The sequence below is a fragment of the Aplidium turbinatum genome, chromosome 6 (assembly GCF_918807975.1).
Source record: "Aplidium turbinatum chromosome 6, kaAplTurb1.1, whole genome shotgun sequence".
NCBI lineage: Eukaryota > Metazoa > Chordata > Ascidiacea > Aplousobranchia > Polyclinidae > Aplidium > Aplidium turbinatum.
This window is the reverse complement of record NC_137477.1, coordinates 31105600-31123529: the sequence shown is the minus strand read 5'-3', so window position 1 is coordinate 31123529 and position 17930 is coordinate 31105600. Positions and strand designations below refer to the sequence as shown.

The window sequence follows — 17930 nt, the reverse complement described above, 5'->3', positions numbered from 1 at the left end:
AAACTGAAATGTCATTGGGCCCACTCAATTTCATCTATCTTGGTTTGGTTTGATGAAACAGGATAGAACTCTTCTATGTTTATAAAATGTTGCCTTTGGTCAAGGCATTGTGATGAAACGAAACTCTACAGCAGGGTTACTCAACTAATGTTAACAAAGGTCCAGTTTGACAAGTTGAATATTTTTAGCGGTCAGGCGAATAAGTTATTTCACACGCAACCACGAAAGCTAAACTATCTGTACCAAACCACTTTTTTAGGTAAAATGTAACTCGACTTGAATTTCTGAGAAAGTGTTGGGAAGTCTGGAGAGCGAAGCCCCCCAGCTACTAGGATAATCAGACACAGTAAAAACTGCTTCCTCCCAGGAGAAATCTGTTTAAAGAAGCCCTGAAACGTGGCAATGAGGTTATTCTTCCAAAAGCTCAAGGTCCACCATCAACACCCCGACGGTCCGGATTCGGACCGCGGTCCGCCAGTTGAGCAGCACTGCAATATAGCTTGAGCAGATCAATAGCTAACTAAAACAACACATCTCGGCGAAGTCTTTGGATGCTGAATAATAAAGCATTAGCCTACCTGAATAAAATATTTCTATGAAGCTCAAAAAAATGTGCCCGGCTAGCTCAGTCGGTAGAGCGTTGGACTCTTAATCCAACGGTCGTGGGTTCGAGCCCCACGTTGGGCGATCATTTTAATTAGATTATTGCTTGGAAGTGCGTTCGTAAAATTTTCGTTGAATCTACTTTTCAAGTTGCACCAAAGCATTCTTTTAGGTCTACAATTTATAGCGTTAGCTAAATCCATCTGCAGTCCAATCTGGCATGGATATTTTTTTGAGAGCCAGGAAAAATCGTCTTTCTACTTGCGCCACAAAATTTTTCACTATTAACTTCGGTGAACGGACATGCACCAATGCTTGAAACTTTCAGTTTGCAATCACTATTTTTTATTGCTATCCATGCCGTGGAAACGCAGTAGCCTATAGTACGCCTGATAGTATAGAGTTTAGATAGTATAGGCCTAATGCACCGGAAGCGGGGGGGCAGGGGGGGGGCGGATGCTATATCTTATCGCTATATGTTATCTTAAAACTTAAAAAAAAATTGGCCTTTCAGCAACAAAAGTGCCCTTTTTTCATAATCCCGCCCTCCAGTCAAAAATCGTTCCGGCGCCCCTGCTAATGCCCTAATTGGCTAAATAGTAGCTCATTGTACAGGCCTGCACAACACAAAAGGATCTAGAGCCGCAATGAGAAAAATACGTTATTTTTGAAAAATCCTACATACGCCACTGCTTGTGTGGCATGGTTTTTACCCATCCTAACTTATTGTGATTGTGTTGGCTGTGGCGGCCCTTTTGGATCTTTTTAATAATCACTGAGTTCAGGATTCCTGACAGCTCCTGATTTAGCTCCTAACAAACATCTCAAGGCAGTGGTTCTTAAACTTTTAGTCAGTGAGACACACTTTAATGAATCTGCTAAACTCGCGATGCACTTATGACGATTGAAGGCATGGATGCACACTAGCAAAGTTATATTATAGGCTACGTAAGCTTAATATGGACACACAGATCCAAAAATCAATAATCCATATTCTATTTTTACGCTTTCTTGTAATTTTTTTACAAAAGTTAATAGAATTTTTGCGACCTTTGTATAAAACTTCATAATGGCTATGAATTATCACAATATACAAGATGTATGACGTCACAAAAAGTGAAAAAAAAAATGGTTAACTGACCTTGATCGAAAGTAGAATTGAACGAGCCAAGACAAAACAAGCAATGATAATCTTGAATCGAAGGGTTTCAGCTAAATCGTACATTTTTCCTCTCAAATCATTATTGCTGCTCGGCCTACAATGTATGAAATACTTTCTCTCTTCAGTTTTGTAATTATCTTAAAACAAAGTTTATCTGAATAGTTCCATTTCAGAGCAAAAGGTCTCTCTCTCTCTCCATTGACAACTATTGACGATAAACTGCTACAATTTTTATTTAACTGTTTTCAAGAACTTGAATTATGTGCATGTTTGCTTTCATTTTTTTACATTGCAGCCTACCAATGTACCATATTCATCCACAGACTATAAACTTTTATACTCACAAAATGATGGCTATCCCTCGTCTTCGAGGATGATAGCCTTCGCAATAAAACGCGAGTTTATTACTCACAAAATAAACCCTAATGCATTCATTCAAAAAACACCAAGATGAAACAAAAAGATACAGAGTAACAGACCTTCTCGGGAGGTGGAGAGGTTGTGCAATCTTCACTCTGCTTTTTAGATCAGTCCACCTCCGCTGGTCTACAGTCAGCAACGCTGTTCCTTTGTTTTCGTTATAATTGGCAATGACGACACCTTGAAAAATATTGAGGTTTCCAACAAACATGCTCTAGCGTCATATAGTGGCGGAGTTACTCAAAAGAAGACGAAACAGTAGCGGAGCCAAAGGGGCACTTGGTTACGTGCCCCTAAAGCCAAAAAACGTAATTTTTCTCTCTGTTTTCAAACTTTTCTCGCTCGCTTTGTTCACTCACATTGCATGTAACGACAAAACCATATATTGATGTCACCTAGACATCAATGCCACACGAGCACGATTGGCTTACCTATAAAAAGCGTTAACCCGACCATGCATCCAAGGAAGACGAAGATGTGGATGTAAAGAGCATGGGTCTGTAATAACAAGGTCACCTTGTTTTAAACTGAAGATCGATGGTTACATATTTTCATGACTTGTGGCTGCTGACTAGATGACCGCTTGGTGTTTTCGCAGCCTCCTCGTCATATGACACACAGCAGATTATTGCATATTTTGTATTCTTTTCATGTTTGTGTTTGTGATTGTCACAATCAAAGTGCAATGCCTCGCGATGGCTTGCTTTGTATCTTCAACGAGCGTGTTGTTTTGGTTGTAGAATTCTGGTGCGATGTGTTATTATCGGTTATGACCTGAAGTAACCTCTGATTACGAAATCTGTATTATGTAAAATGTGTCTTCTGGAATCATTCTCCCTACGTGACTTTCTAGAGACTTCTGTTGTGTACATTTAAATGCTGCTTGATAGAACAATGGTTCTTTATGATGTAACCTTACGTAACCTTCTCGAAGTTACTGGACTGAACAACCAACTATAAATAGGGGTGTAGTTTGTGTAATGTTTATTATGATGATTATTATGAGTTGATTATGAGAGTTGTGCTATGAGTTGTGGATTGGTAGTTGATGCAGAAATTAGAGTTATTTGAGAAGCCGTTCGTTAAAGTTCTTCAAGAAGTCAGATTATCATTTCACTAGTAGAATTATTCGACATTTAATTGACTGCTTTTCGGTTTGACCCATTAAACTACGTCATTGAACCTTTCCAAGTCTTTTTCCTGGTAAGAGATAGAAAGAAATCGTGACATTCTGGGGGCTCGTCCGGGAATAAACCGAAAAAGAATAAACCGAAAAACCGAAGATTTATTGAAAGAATAATAAATTAACAACAAGCTATCGAGATGGCGGATACTGTCAAAGATGAGATGATTGAAGACTTACAGAGCATGGCTGAACGAATGGGGCTGACTGGTAATGAGAAGTCTCAGTTTGTGATGGAAGAGTATCACAAGATAATGGACCAGAAAGCTCAGCGAGAAGCTGACGAAAGAGAAGATAGAAGAGCTGCTCGTGAAATAAGGAAAGCAGAACTTGAAGCTGAGGAAAAGCGAGCACAACTTGAAGCTGAAGAAAAGCGAGCACAACTTGAAGCTGAAGCAGAGGAGAAGCGGGCGCAGCGCGAAGCAGAGGAGAAGCGGGCGCAGCGTGAAGCCGAAGAGAAGCGGGCACAGCGCGAAGCAGAAGCCGAAGAGAATCGGGCGCAACGCGAAGCAGAAGCTGAAGAAAGAAGAGCGCAATATGAATTGGAAAAGTTAAAACTTGATAAACTTATAGAAAGACAAAAGCTGGACATTGGTGAGCGATCTAATTCTACTAATGATAATGCTCGAGATGTTATTGTGGCGCAAGTTAGACGTCCAGATTTGCCATCATTTGTTGAAGAAAAAGATGAGTTGGATAGTTATTTGTTAAGATTTGAAAGATATGCTACAATAGCCAAATTGGAGAAGTCGACGTGGGCTACCCAGCTAAGCATGTTATTATCGGGACAAGCTCTTGATGTATATTCAAGACTTTCGCAAGAAGAGGCCAGCATGAACTACGACAGATTGAAGTTAGCTCTGTTAAAGCGATACAATTTTACCGAGCATGGATACCGTCAAAGATTCCGTGAGGCAAAGCCTGAACAACACGAAAGCCCAGGTCAATTTATTGAACGTTTAAGAAACCTTTTGTTAAAATGGTTTGAACTTTCGGGGGCCGATCAATCATTGGACGGATTGGCAAACCTTATAGTTAAGGAACAATTCACAGATTCATGTTCAAAAGATCTGTCTGTTTATTTAATGGAGAGAAGTCCAAAGACTCTAGAATACATAACCAGTGTGGCGGAACAGTATTTAGTTGCTCATGATGAGAAGTTGTCAACTGAAGAAACGTTGTCATGCGATAATGACGAGGAGCAAACAAATAATTTTAAAGGAGGTGCGGTTCCAAGAGAAGTACGTTGCTTTAATTGTAATGGTTTAGGTCATAAGGCTGTTAACTGCCGGAGGAAGATTAACAGAAATCATCAGGAATCGAGGAAGTGGTGCAATCGTTGCAATAGGCAAGGACACGAAGCGAAGGAATGCAAGCACAAGTCGTTTTCCCTATCCAATCAGTCTGGAAAAGATAAAGACACGGACGTTTATCGATGCGGTTGTGCGTTAATGATTCCTGAACCCACGCTTGGTGAGAAGAAACCGGATGAAGATGTTTGCGAAAAAATAATACCTGAAGATTACCTGCCAGTAGTGGATGGAAAAGTTGGAAACAAAAAGGTAAAAGTTTTACGTGATTCTGGTTCTACGGGTATAATGGTGAGGAGAGATTTAGTAAATGACAATCAGTTAACGGGAAAAACTGGCTATGTGATAAAGATAAATAACACTTCAATTCAAGGACCGTTAGCGAATATATATATCGATACTCCCTACCTTACCGGGACTGTGAAGGCGTTATGTTTACAAAACTCTTTAGTTGATCTTATAATCGGAAATGTTATTGAGAGAGATTCTGAAGATAAGTGTTATTCTTGTGGCAAGAATGGTCACTTTGCTCGAGATTGTTCTGCAGATAATCAGCAACGATCTCACGATGACGGATATTACGAGCGCGAAGAACCGAGGGGAAGAGGCAGGCGACGACCATTTGGAGTTTGCTATAGATGCGGTAGACGCGGACACTTCGCCAGGGAATGCGTTGCTTCTTCTTCGTTTGAACCTTGTTCTTCGCCACTTCAAGGGTCGAGGGGCTCTGCCTTTTACCACCCTTGGGCAGTGGCGGCGACGCGGTTTAAATGTTTGGGCAGGTGTCGAGCAGCCATTGAATTGATTCGTCATCCAGTTCACGCAGTCCACGCACACCATTTGGCGCTTGCTGACGGCGGACATTCGGAAAACAGACGTTGCCGTGACAACCACTGCTACCGATGTGGAGAGATTGGACACATAGCCAGGAGCTGCTCTTTTGATGAAAAGGCTTGCTACAACTGTCATAAAGAAGGTCATCTCGCCAAGGACTGTCCGGAGAGGAGGTGTTTCCGATGTAAGAAGATGGGTCATCTTGCTCGCCGATGCACTGAAGTTGTTAAGGACGGTGGAAACTTTCACAGTAAACGTAATGATCATTGTTTTGAGAAAAGCTATCGTTGGTAGTTCATGCAACGATGGATTAATGAGAACTGTTTTATTGAGTAATTATTTGTTTGGTGGTGTGTTTTGTATTGATTGTGTTGTTATATTGTTTGCAACAATATTCTAAGGGGGAGCGTATGTCACAATCAAAGTGCAATGCCTCGCGATGGCTTGCTTTGTATCTTCAACGAGCGTGTTGTTTTGGTTGTAGAATTCTGGTGCGATATGTTATTATCGGTTATGACCTGAAGTAACCTCTGATTACGAAATCTGTATTATGTAAAATGTGTTTTCTGGAATCATTCTCCCTACGTGACTTTCTAGAGACTTCTGTTGTGTACATTTAAATGCTGCTTGATAGAACAATGGTTCTTTATGATGTAACCTTACGTAACCTTCTCGAAGTTACTGGACTGAACAACCAACTATAAATAGGGGTGTAGTTTGTGTAATGTTTATTATGATGATTATTATGAGTTGATTATGAGAGTTGTGCTATGAGTTGTGGAATGGTAGTTGATGCAGAAATTAGAGTTATTTGAGAAGCCGTTCGTTAAAGTTCTTCAAGAAGTCAGATTATCATTTCACTAGTAGAATTATTCGACATTTAATTGACTGCTTTTCGGTTTGACCCATTAAACTACGTCATTGAACCTTTCCAAGTCTTTTTCCTGGTAAGAGATAGAAAGAAATCGTGACAGTGATAAATAAATAAACTGATTGATTGACTATAGCAATGCATGTGGAAGATAATTTGAATACTAAAAGTTCAAATTGTGTAAGTTACGAAACAATATGTTTGTTTGTTTGTTTGTTTATCTTTATCCTGCATTGCGGGAAAGCGGACTTGAGCGCTATGCATCGGTGTACGCCTTCCGACATACACCTGACCCACGCTGCAGCCGACAGCAATGTCTGTTTCCGGTTGTCTACTTAACTTATGACTTAAATTTGGTACTACCCATTACTCGAAATCGATCACTAGGTAGAGGCAATTATCGTCAAGTTTCTTGCCCAAAGAAACAACAGCAAGTGCGGATGGCTGGAGTCGAACACGCAGGCTCTCGACTGCGAGCCCAACGCGCTAACCACTCGGCCACGGCTGCCGAATATGGTTGAGTTTTTAAACGTTAAAAGTCCGGCTGCTTTATTTACTCGATTACGTTTATGATACATCAAGTAGATCTACATTATTCTGACAGTGTACATCGGCAAGATAACTTCACTCACTGGGCCCATCCGTTCCACGATGACGTCACGCACTTCAACCCAGCCTTTGAGCGAGAGGACTTCAAACAGGGCGAGCATAGCTGCCCCAGTGGTATCGAAATCGAAGTTACGTGGGTTTGTCCAAACACGGGGCACGTAGAATTCTGCATTACAAACAAATAGGAAACATCGTAAATATATTTACAAATCGTGTTTTTTGCACAAATTTATTCCATCGTAAAAACGGTTCGAATTGATGAAAAACAGAAACGTGATCTCACTTTTACATACTCAAAGATTTATACACTCACAGCTAAATCAGCAATATCGTTTTAACTTATCTAGCAATTTCTGTATTAGACTATAGATACTTGTTGTGAAGCAAATTGGGCAAACCCTAACACATGTCAGTCAGCGGCCTTCCAACATCTTAACCTTGACAAAAGACTGAAGTAATCATATAGTTACAAGATATTTCACATGCAACACGGCTTCAGTTAATTAATAAATGTAATAGCTTGTTGTTAAGCTCCTCTTAAAAACACAGCCCTGGCACCAGACTAAACCCACTTGGTCTGATGAATTCTCAATTATAAGTAGGCCTAGCCTACTTACACGCCACATATTATCGAGTTGAAAATATACGTTGGTAACTTTTTCACCTGTGAAGCTTTCTGGCCTTGATCTAATAATAAATTCATTACATTTTTTTGGGGAGGATTCAGAATAAGTAAGTCTAGGTACAATAGGATGGAATTTTTAGAAAACCAAAATCTCATGATTTTCGAGTTATACCTGAAGCCTCAACTGTAGAAAAAGATTTTTGTTTGCAGAAGGACAAATATTTGGCCAAGTTTCATCTGTCATAAAACTCTCTATCAAACATCGGTTGCTGTTAAACTGTTACATTGGACGTTTTGATTGATCAAAACTTTCCAGACAAGAACAAAAGTTTTACCTGGAGGATCTTCTTTTAGAGCAAGGCTATTAGAGATCCAAACTTTTTGCAAAAAGATTCCTGTGCAATTCTCTTTGTCCTTTATTGTGAGGTCATTACATGCCGCTAGTTTACCTCCATATAATTGTACTCCGAAGCTTGCAAACACGAACACCAGCGCAATCAACAATACGACCACCTAAGATAGAGATATCTCATGATTTTTTAAAGACAAGTTTATTTAGTTTTGCTTAGTCATTCTGATGATCCTCCTTTTGGGTGAAACAGGCTGTAGAGGTTTTAGATTATAGAAGGTAGTAAGTATATTTGATGTAGTTTTGTTTAGTTGTGTTACATTTACATAATTATGTTCTAACAGCTGAGCTAAAAACAGATGAAAATGTCCGCCCCGATAGCTCAGTTGGTTAGCGTGACTTCGTGAACGAAGCTTCAAGATCAAGCCGCGCTGGTTCGACTCTCGGGGTGTGCGCTTGAGCAACGCATTATAAGGATTGCTCTCTATTCAGCGGCACCTAATAGATCAGTGGTTCCCAACCTGGGCGTCGCGACCCCCAAGGGGGTCGCAGAGCATTTTATAGGGGGTCGCAAAGCTGTTGCTCATGCAACAACAAAAGTGAATGTATGTAGGACCTAGGACGAGGTGCCGGTCCGCTAGCCATGTCATTCAGATTGCTAACAGCACATTATTGCATCAGTATGCGTCCACTGTGATGTAATAAGCGTGACAGTAGGACCTACAGTCACGCTTATTACATCACAGTGGACGCATACTGTGTAGGACTATTCGCTGTAAAAGTGTAAATTGAAACTCTATTAACAAAGTAGCCTTGTATACTAGACAACATTATATTAGCACGACTATATTAGCACGCAACCTCGAATTTCACGGTTAGCTGCAGACCTACAAGGTCAACCACCGCATTGATTTGTCAATAAATGCAAGAAAAACATTTTTAGGGCTGCCTTTTGTTGTATTATTTGTTAATAGTATACTTGCATTTAGGAAAGAATATAGCCTAAGTGGGGGTCGCAATATCTACAAAATTTTTTAAAAGGGGTCACCAAGACAAAAAGGTTGGGAACCACTGTAATTGATGGAATAATTTCCCGGCAACAAGACTTCAACAATCGGAAATTTCACACTGTCAATCTCGGTAACCGGCTCTGTGTCAAAAGCCTCTAAAGTATGCAAAGCTACCAGAAATAACCAATCAAGGCTTTGTCAGTCCGAGGATAAAGATTCAAAACCAACCAATCAGATAGAAGAAAAGATACAGACAAGAAAGAATCAACACAAATGAATGCGTCAATACAAACAACGCTTTTAAAGTCTCCCTTTCCTTACCATGACAATCTCGTTGAAGCCTCTGAACAGTTCCAAGACAACTTTTCGAATCTGAGGAACCAACATGAAGATCCGCAGAGGACGTAAGCATCTCATAACCATGAGAAGTTGGTAAAAGTTGCCTGGGAAAACAAACTAATGACAGATTGCAACGGTACATAATGCAAAGATTGTATTTTTCAGTTGTTACTTGAAAGAATTTGAAATTCTTTTTTATTGTTTGAGGTAGCTAATGATTTTATGCCATTTTAAACGATCTCGCTCGAGATTGAGATTGCTCGATAGCTTAAAAGTGGCAAAGCCAGGGCCGGATTTAGCTGATGGGGGGCCCGGGGGCACTTTTAAATCGGGGGGCCCCGTGCAAAAAATATTTTCAAGCCTACGGCGCGAAAAACCATCTCTACGTATACAGTAGCATCAGTCCAGTAGTGCACAGCATTTTGCAGAAACTTTAAAGGCCAAAAGGAAAAAAATAGCACAAAATCACCTTTTTTTCCACATAGGGGGGCCCTTCAAAAATCGGGGGGCCCGGGGCAACTGCTCCCTCTGCCCCCCCTAAATCCGGGCCTGGGCAAAGCAAGTTTGTCGAAACCTGTGTCCGAAAATTGTCACCGCGATATGAGCTTGTAGGCACAAACCACAGCCACGCCGCTTACCGGTAGAAGATTGAAGAGTGCAGACAAACGCAAAAGAGACGATGAATGTGGCCAGATCTAAAAATGCTCCTAAGTCTTTGAAGGTCGGTTTGGGAGTGAAAAATAAACCATTTGCAAAGATCTGTTTAAGAAAACCAAAGTAAGAATTGTAACTAAGGATCATAGCAAAATAAAAGCTATTTATTCTTCTTAAACTGAGAAAATTGAAAAACGGTAGCATAGTATGAGTTTTTAAAAATAAATTATCACGGCCCCACAAAATGCACAAATAGCCAGAACAACAAACTAACACTTTCAAATAAAAAAAATTTTAAAAAGTTTATTAACTAATTTGACTTTTTTTTTTGAAAATTAATTTGGATTTCAAGAGCAATAATCCAGAGATGTCAATATAGTGTTTTTTGCAATCTTAGCCTACTCCACATCTTACTTCACACTTCTTAAATTCTATTCATGTGGCTTGCTTTCAACAAGTCCATGACGCTATATTCTACGTCTACGCGGTATGTTTTGTATTGAGACTTACGGGTGATCGAAACATTAGATTTCGAAGCTCAGTTTTTCTTCAAAACGACACAAATGAAAATGTTTGTAAGTGTAAAATAGTCCTTTCACCTTTAAGAGCAACTCACAGCCCATAGCCGCAACAAATATGTACTCAGCTATCTGGAGCTTCTGTGTGTCGTGGATGCGCATTGTTGTACTCTCTAGCATCATGGAGGAGCAAGATAAAATGGTTACAAAGATCATCACCCAGTCCAAGTACGGAACAAGCCCAAGAAGATCACTACACATACATAAAATATAACCTAGTATAAAAGTAGTAAGAGTAAGGTTGAATTGATTTGAAATCTCAAACATTTCAAAACTCACTGCGTGACTTTCATGGCTCCATGCTCGGGCACTTCACCAACTGGTTTGTCATCATATCGACCATACTGTGCACTGACCAAGAGCTTACAAAACCTACGATAAACAATAAGTTGGAAACAAACGTTAAAGCCTTTGTCACAGGGGTTCTTCAGCTTTTTGTAACGTGGATTCGTGTAAGATTCTTTGGTTTGCTCACCCCCCTTTTGTGGCACAGTATGGGAAACATTTTACATTCAAAATTAAAGTGAGCAGATATTTAGGTTTTATTTTTTACCGTAGTCTATATAGGCTACCGAAGGAAAATCGATCGATCTAGGTGCTTATTCCCCTTTCAAAAGAGACCGGTAATGTAACAGTGCCGGCAAAAAAATCTTTACATTTAGTCGGCAAAAAACTTTACATATAAAATCTGCACTAGTTCTTATAGGTTACTGTTCCCGCCAAAAGCATTGCGTCACAAAAACGCTTATAGTTACATCATTAGCTACTCTCTGGCTACACTTCACAGTAAAGCCATTGCTTTGCGTGCCTAGTGTTGCTTTACAGCAGGGGTCGGCAAACTGCGGCCCGCGGGCCAAATGCGGCCCGCGGACAAACTTTTTGCGGCCCTCGAACGATCTTACTTTTAGTGCATACACTAAAGTTTCATCATTATGTACGCATGAATTCATTTTATATCATAACAATGTCTACTGTTGTTAAAATAATCAACTTTGTTTTGGCAAGAGGCCTTAACCACAGCCAATTCAAAAGTTTACTTGGAGTGATGAATGCTGTGCATCAAGATCTGGTGTATTTTGCGAGGTTAGATGGCTAAGTCGCAGTGCTATGTTACAACGGTTTTATGATTTGCGAAACGAAATAGGGACTTTCTTGAAACAAAAGAATGCAGGTTTCGGCATTGATGAACTGAGTGATCCTGATTGGTTAACAGATTTAGCCTTTCTCACTGATTTCACTTCTCATATGAACAAGCTAAACTTACAACTACAAGGAAAGGAGCAATTTATTAATCAGATGTATGATCATATTAATGCCTTCGTAAACAAGCTACGTCTTTGGGAAACTCAATTAATCAATTCCAACTTTGCTTATTTTCCCAATTTTGGCCTTTGTAAACTTTCCAACCCTGATAAGTAGCCTACATATCACTTATCGTTTCCACTAAAACTAACTTTGAATCTCGATTTTGCGATTTAAAAAAACAGATTCGATTTATTTGCCTTCCATTTTCAATGGATGTCAATACTATGCCACATGAGATGCAAATGGAAATAATTGAACTTCAATCGTCTTCGTCGTCGTGTGAGCCTCTGGGGCCAAGGGTCTATCTTTTTACCACCCCAGATTCACGATGTTCCCGGCCTACACTGGAAGGCTACTAGAGAGCAGCCAGTCTTTGGTTGAACATTGAACTTCAATCATCCAACATATTGAAGGCCAAATACGATTCAGTTCCAATTGCCAACTTTTTTAAAGAATATGTCCAGAAATCCACCTATCCTCATCTGTATGACAATGCAAAACCTGTAATGTGCATGTTTGGAAGCACATATTGCTGTGAGCAGCTTTTTTCAAAAATGAATTACGCAAAGAATAAACTTCGCACTCGCCTGTCAGATCGTCATTTGAATTACGTATTGCAAATATCATCAACAAAGTTGCCAGTTGATTTAAACACCTTGGCCATGACACAGAAACAACATCATCCTTCACATTGATAAATGATAACTAAATAAAAGCAATGCATTGCGTTTTAATACGTGTTTGACAATAAATATGAAACGGCAACAAACACGTCTCATTGTGCAATAGACACAGGAATAGGAGTTGCAGGTGCGCCATGATTTTAAGGATAATGTGGCGATTGTTTATAGGTTGAAATTTATGCGGCCCGCGCGTTACCGGAAGTTTGTAGATTTGGCCCAGTGGTACAGAAAGTTTGCCGACCCCTGCTTTACAGCTTCGTGAATAGTAAGGTCGGTGAAATCGCACAATATTTTTCATTTTCTCAAAGTTTTGAGGTCTTGCAATAAATTTTTCAAAAACTAAAATGGGTCGAAAGAAGAAGCAAATGGAAGACAAATCTTGTGCCTTGGCTTTGTTAGAAAAGGGAGATTCTGTGATCGCTGTAGCCAGAGATATTGGGGTCTCCAGAGAGGCAATCTATCAATTAAAATCTTTACAATGACTGAATATTTCACCTTTTTAATTGATAAATTAAAAGGTTAACTTTAAAGGGTTAACAAATCCTGGTTTAAAAACATCTGCTTCATAAGTAGAACAGACAATGCGCATTACAACAATACAACATCTCGCTGTTTGCAAGAATTCTGAAACACTAAAGCAGGGGTCACCAAACTTTTTTCTTTGAGGGCCGGATTGCTGCGAGATTACAGCTGCGGGCCGGATGCAAATTGCGAAAAGATATACAACTATTTAGAATCTCCATGGACTTAAATTGTCCAAATCCTTCTGCTTATGATGTCTAGTCTGGCTGGTATGATTTGCCTAAACAGAGATATCGCACTGATCAAACATTGGTGTTTTGAACAACAAACTTGTGATGTCATAAGAAGAAACAATATGGAAAAATCATTATTTAGCACTTAGCAGGACAAGCAAGTTGCGTGTAGCTCAACAGCAACGTCAGACCTTTACAAAAAGTTTGGTAACTTTTTTCCTTAACAGTTGTAGTGCAGCTGCTATTTCCGCAGCTCGTAGCGAGCCGGATGAAATCAGTTCGCGGGCCGGTTCCGGCCCGCAGGCCGTAGTTTGGTGACCCCTGCACTAAAGCATTTTTATTTTACACTGTTGTAAAATAATTATTAATTCATATTTTATGTCATTTACATTTTTAGAATGAAAAGTAGTTTTACATGTCGCTACACACTGAAAGCCTGAATTTACATTAAACTTTTCAAGCTAATCCAAATTGTGTGGAGAAATTTAATAGCCACCTGCGGAATGCACCTTCTCTTTTAATAATTAGCAGTGGAGTGTCAAAAAGAGGATGATTTTCTCTAAGTTCTTCTTCATGTCGCTGCCGCTTCAGAATGGCTTGCTGACGCTTCAAGTGAATTAACTTGAAGTCAACGTCCTGTCCCAAGAGGGCGTCCTGCAAAAAATTATCATTTTATGGGGAGAAATGATCCAATTTCGTCGAAAATCAACCTGAGTGAGGAAAGGAAGTGTTACGATGCATTCGATATAGTCTAATTAGCCTGATAAAGACACTTTTGAGTACGATTGACTCATACGGTTGCAGAGACTGGTGTATAATAATTGATAATTCCATGTCGGAGAAAACTAAATAACCAAATCTGCCCTACAAACGAATACAATTCAATTCAGTTCAATTCAATTTATTTTTCTTTGCTGGCGCGAACATGTAGAGAACGATAAAGTAATCACACGAATTTTACACCAACAGAAGGAGAAGATGACAAAACCAAAAGGTTTAAAATATGCATCAATAAAACTGTTTGAAAAACATAATCTTAAAAATGCACAGCCACCAAACCGACAAAAACAAGCATTTAGGCAGTGAGTGAGTAGGCTACTGTTCGAGAACAATTTACATAATTATCTTCTACAAATTACATTTAAAATGTTATGCCGCAACACTTTGCTGCTGCATGCAAGAAGCCATCAGCCAACCAATTGGTATACAATTGTACTGAAAAACAATTTAACTGAAAAGGTTTACACAATAGTCTATACTCTATATAGTCAATACTAGTCAATACTAGTCAATAATAGTCACAATAGTCAATACTGGTATTATGGTATACAATTTAAGCTAAAAGAGATAAATGTTAGAGACTTACTGGTGATTCGATGACACTTTTAGTAGTTTGCTTATCATCATAAAACGTCACCCGGCTTGGTTGGTTTGAGCGGCGTTGTTGACGTAGAAAATGCTGAGTACTTAGCAGCAAACGATCTGGTTGTGACGCATCACCACCAATTGTTGGTAGATCTGCATCAATAGCGCTAGTACTTTACCTAAAATTTGTCATGTGGCTGAGCAGTGCAGCAAGTTTTAACAATTCTTATATTAAGCCTACTATCTTAACCCAAATGACACAATATATTTTTGACTGTGAGCAGTTTTTAGGCGGAGAGTGAAAGACAACGAGTGAAAGGCCTCAGAGATGGATACTTTTTTCCAGTGCTGTGTCAATGGAGGAAAAGATGTGCCCGACTCCCGGGCAGCCCACCATCTCAAGAGGCCACAGATAATATACTTTTATGTTTCAGTAACAACATGCTTACCGTACTACTTTAAACTTTCATTTTGATAGGAGTATGGATGGGTCAATGTTTTTTCGTAAATTGTTTAGTGCAGAGTCGCTTGTAATAAACTACTGATTGGAATGAAGCGGTCATGTGTCAGTAATTTTAGTAAGAACAGATGGTACAGTGTTAGTATTTAATTTTAGCATGCATGTTTTTTGCTCACAGTATTCTCTAGTATTCTTTTCGATTGGTGGTGTTGGGGGTGTAGTTGTTGGTTAATGTTTTTTCAGTCAATGGTCTTTCGGCTCTTTCTATAATTCTTGTGGTTTGGTACAATCTAAGTAACTTTGCTTTCAGTATTTCCTAGTATTTCTAGTATTTTTAGTATATTTTAGGGTAGCCTATTTTTAATATCCGTTCATAAACTTCAGCTCCCATTTGCCTGCTCACCAGATGAAGCTGCCTTGCGGCCTCGAGCCATCAATTCCAATGACGTGAGGTGTTTGGCGATCGGAGAACCTGTCAACTGCTTCTGCAAAAAATATCATTCAACGTGAAAATAAACAAGTTGGCTATCATAAAATTGTTTTGTTGCTTTTATAACTATATAAAATGATAACTAGTAGTAAGTGTTAGTAGGCTAAGTAGGAAATGACTCGTTGACTGTTGCGATGATTGGTTGCTTTGCTTTATGTTGCTTCATTGCTCCGTCCTGATAGCTCATTTGGTTAACGCTTGACTTTACCAGAAAAAAAAAGACGAACAAAAAACTATAAGATCAAGCGGCACTGGTTCGACTATCAGGGTGTGCGCTTGAACAACGCATTTCGAGGATTACTCTGCATTAAGCGTCACTTGGTGGATAGAATAATTTACAGACAGCAATAGCCTACTTGTTCGACAATATGCCTACTCAATGTATTGAAATTTTCTAGGCCAAGTTCCCCAACCGCACTCTATACTATTTTAGTATTATTTATACCTCAAACTATAACATTGTTAAATTTATCTCAGACATTGTTGCTTTGACTAAACCTGGCTGCACCCTAGATTTTTTTTATAACTCCCTTCACTGGTTTGGCCAGAATGATGGCGCCTGCTCGATACTTGAAAGGACTTCGGTTGGACATCGCTCCAGAACATGCGCCATGTTTCGGGAAGACACTGGATGGCACTCTAAAATAATGAGGAGCAGCCGACTCGAGCTACTGCGTGGTTCTTTCGCTACTTTCAGCTGCAGTAGCTTATCTGCTGTGTTGCTTTTGCAATTTGCAGTGGTTGTCGCTGTGAGCTCAAAATATGAAATAACAAATACTGCAATTCGGCTGTCATGCTTTGAACATTATAGCCAGGGTTGTTGAAAGGATATTTTAGGACTTGTACCTATAAAATCTTTCCGGCCTCAAAAAATTTTTGGGCCTAACCCTCGAAAAGATTCCGGGCCCTAAAACCATCCCGGGCCCGAATCCAAAAGTAACCTCTGGGCCCCTTGTCAACGCTGTTAATTATTATTGCACACGGGATAAAGTGTTGTAGTAACAAGGAAATAATAGAATACAAAAAGTTAGAAAACGCATTAGAAAACGCATTCTCAAAGTAAATGCAATGTTAAATTTCAACCGATGGTTTGTAACAAACAAGGTAACTTACATAAAGTCTACTTTACTTGAAACGCGTTTTCCGCCTCTGTAATGAATCTTGCACCTGACACGGACATTATTAAGTTCAAACGCCCTCTTTTTCTTTCATAAATTTACCTTTTTTTTGTTAAATTTTTCGCACTGCTTTGATCTTCTCCAATCCAAGCGCTTTCTATGAGATGGAGGCTCTTCAGTATGTGTCATCATCTCTTCCGAAACCATGGCCAACCTGGCTGGAGGTAGTCCATCTTCTTGAACAGCCAATCTCGTAGCTAACTGCAGAACCAATAAGTTATTGTTGCTTAACCAAGGCAGAATTAAATTATTATAATTTTAACATCGCTCGTGAAGCTAATTATATAGTTTGGGAAGTAAAAATTCAAACGGAAAACTTTTTTTATTTTTTCTAAAATTAAACTTTGACAATAATTTATTGATATAGGCTACGACGTGGCAGTAACAATCACCCAATAATTTTTTAGCTTTTATTTTATTAAAATTTAAAATGATCTTAACTCACAGCAGTTGATGCAAGGATCCCAGAGGAAGGAGAAAAACTTGAATACACAGAGTGTGGCAACCCTGTGACGTGATGTGCAGTTCCTGGGGAGAACTTGGATTCGATAAATTGTTGAAGGAAGCTGTCACGTAAGCGCGGAACCACAAACTCGCCTTGAAGTTTTGAGACATGAACCATCTCAGGCCGGTTTCTAAGAAATAATTTTCATTGATGAACTGGCCTTATTAAACACCTAATTGGATTTAACAATTAAAACAGATATCTCACGGAAAATGTTCAAATATTCTCAATCTCAGCGGATTGTTGATATCCACTCTTTGTTCATTCACTTTGACTTGCTTGTAGCGCTGTGAAAAAAAAAACATTAACAACATAGAATAACCGCTTCGCAGTAGGCTATTAATTACATTTGTCCCTTCATATAGACAAGTTGATAAACACGATCAGTGCAGGATTAAGGTGGATGCTATTGATGCTGCAGCATTAGGCCCATTCCTGAAATAGGCCCAGACGAAAACAGACGTGAATTTTCCGGACGCTGAACAGTTTTCCTTTGCTTAATTAACCCACAAATAATTCATGAAGAAAGGATTTTTCGGTAGTCGTCATCTTTTCATTTGCTTTTTTTAATCGTTCATATCAGAGAATATTCGTCCAAAATATTCAAGTGGCTTGCCTTCAAGATCGTTGTGCTTTGAATGA

At 39.3% G+C, this 17930-nt stretch overlaps 1 protein-coding gene and 1 non-coding gene across 2 annotated transcripts in view; one reads left to right on the top strand and one right to left on the bottom strand.

Moving 5' to 3' along the window:
* Positions 1–17930, bottom strand: part of LOC145772586 (sodium leak channel NALCN-like) — an 86357-nt gene that overhangs the window by 10729 nt on the left and 57698 nt on the right. Inside the window, exons 13-27 of the mRNA XM_082584448.1 lie at positions 17496–17575; positions 17229–17418; positions 16826–16984; positions 15519–15600; positions 14657–14808; positions 13787–13944; positions 10827–10919; positions 10569–10740; positions 9954–10074; positions 9298–9419; positions 7953–8130; positions 7016–7158; positions 2617–2683; positions 2245–2365; positions 1745–1859 (exon numbers count right to left, since the gene is read on the bottom strand). Of these exons, the coding sequence (XP_082440574.1) occupies positions 1745–1859; positions 2245–2365; positions 2617–2683; positions 7016–7158; positions 7953–8130; positions 9298–9419; positions 9954–10074; positions 10569–10740; positions 10827–10919; positions 13787–13944; positions 14657–14808; positions 15519–15600; positions 16826–16984; positions 17229–17418; positions 17496–17575 (1953 nt within the window). The remainder of the gene's footprint in view (positions 1–1744; positions 1860–2244; positions 2366–2616; positions 2684–7015; positions 7159–7952; positions 8131–9297; positions 9420–9953; positions 10075–10568; positions 10741–10826; positions 10920–13786; positions 13945–14656; positions 14809–15518; positions 15601–16825; positions 16985–17228; positions 17419–17495; positions 17576–17930) is intronic.
* On the top strand, positions 615–687 carry Trnak-cuu (transfer RNA lysine (anticodon CUU)). The gene has a single exon. It is a non-coding gene; the product is annotated as a tRNA-Lys (tRNA).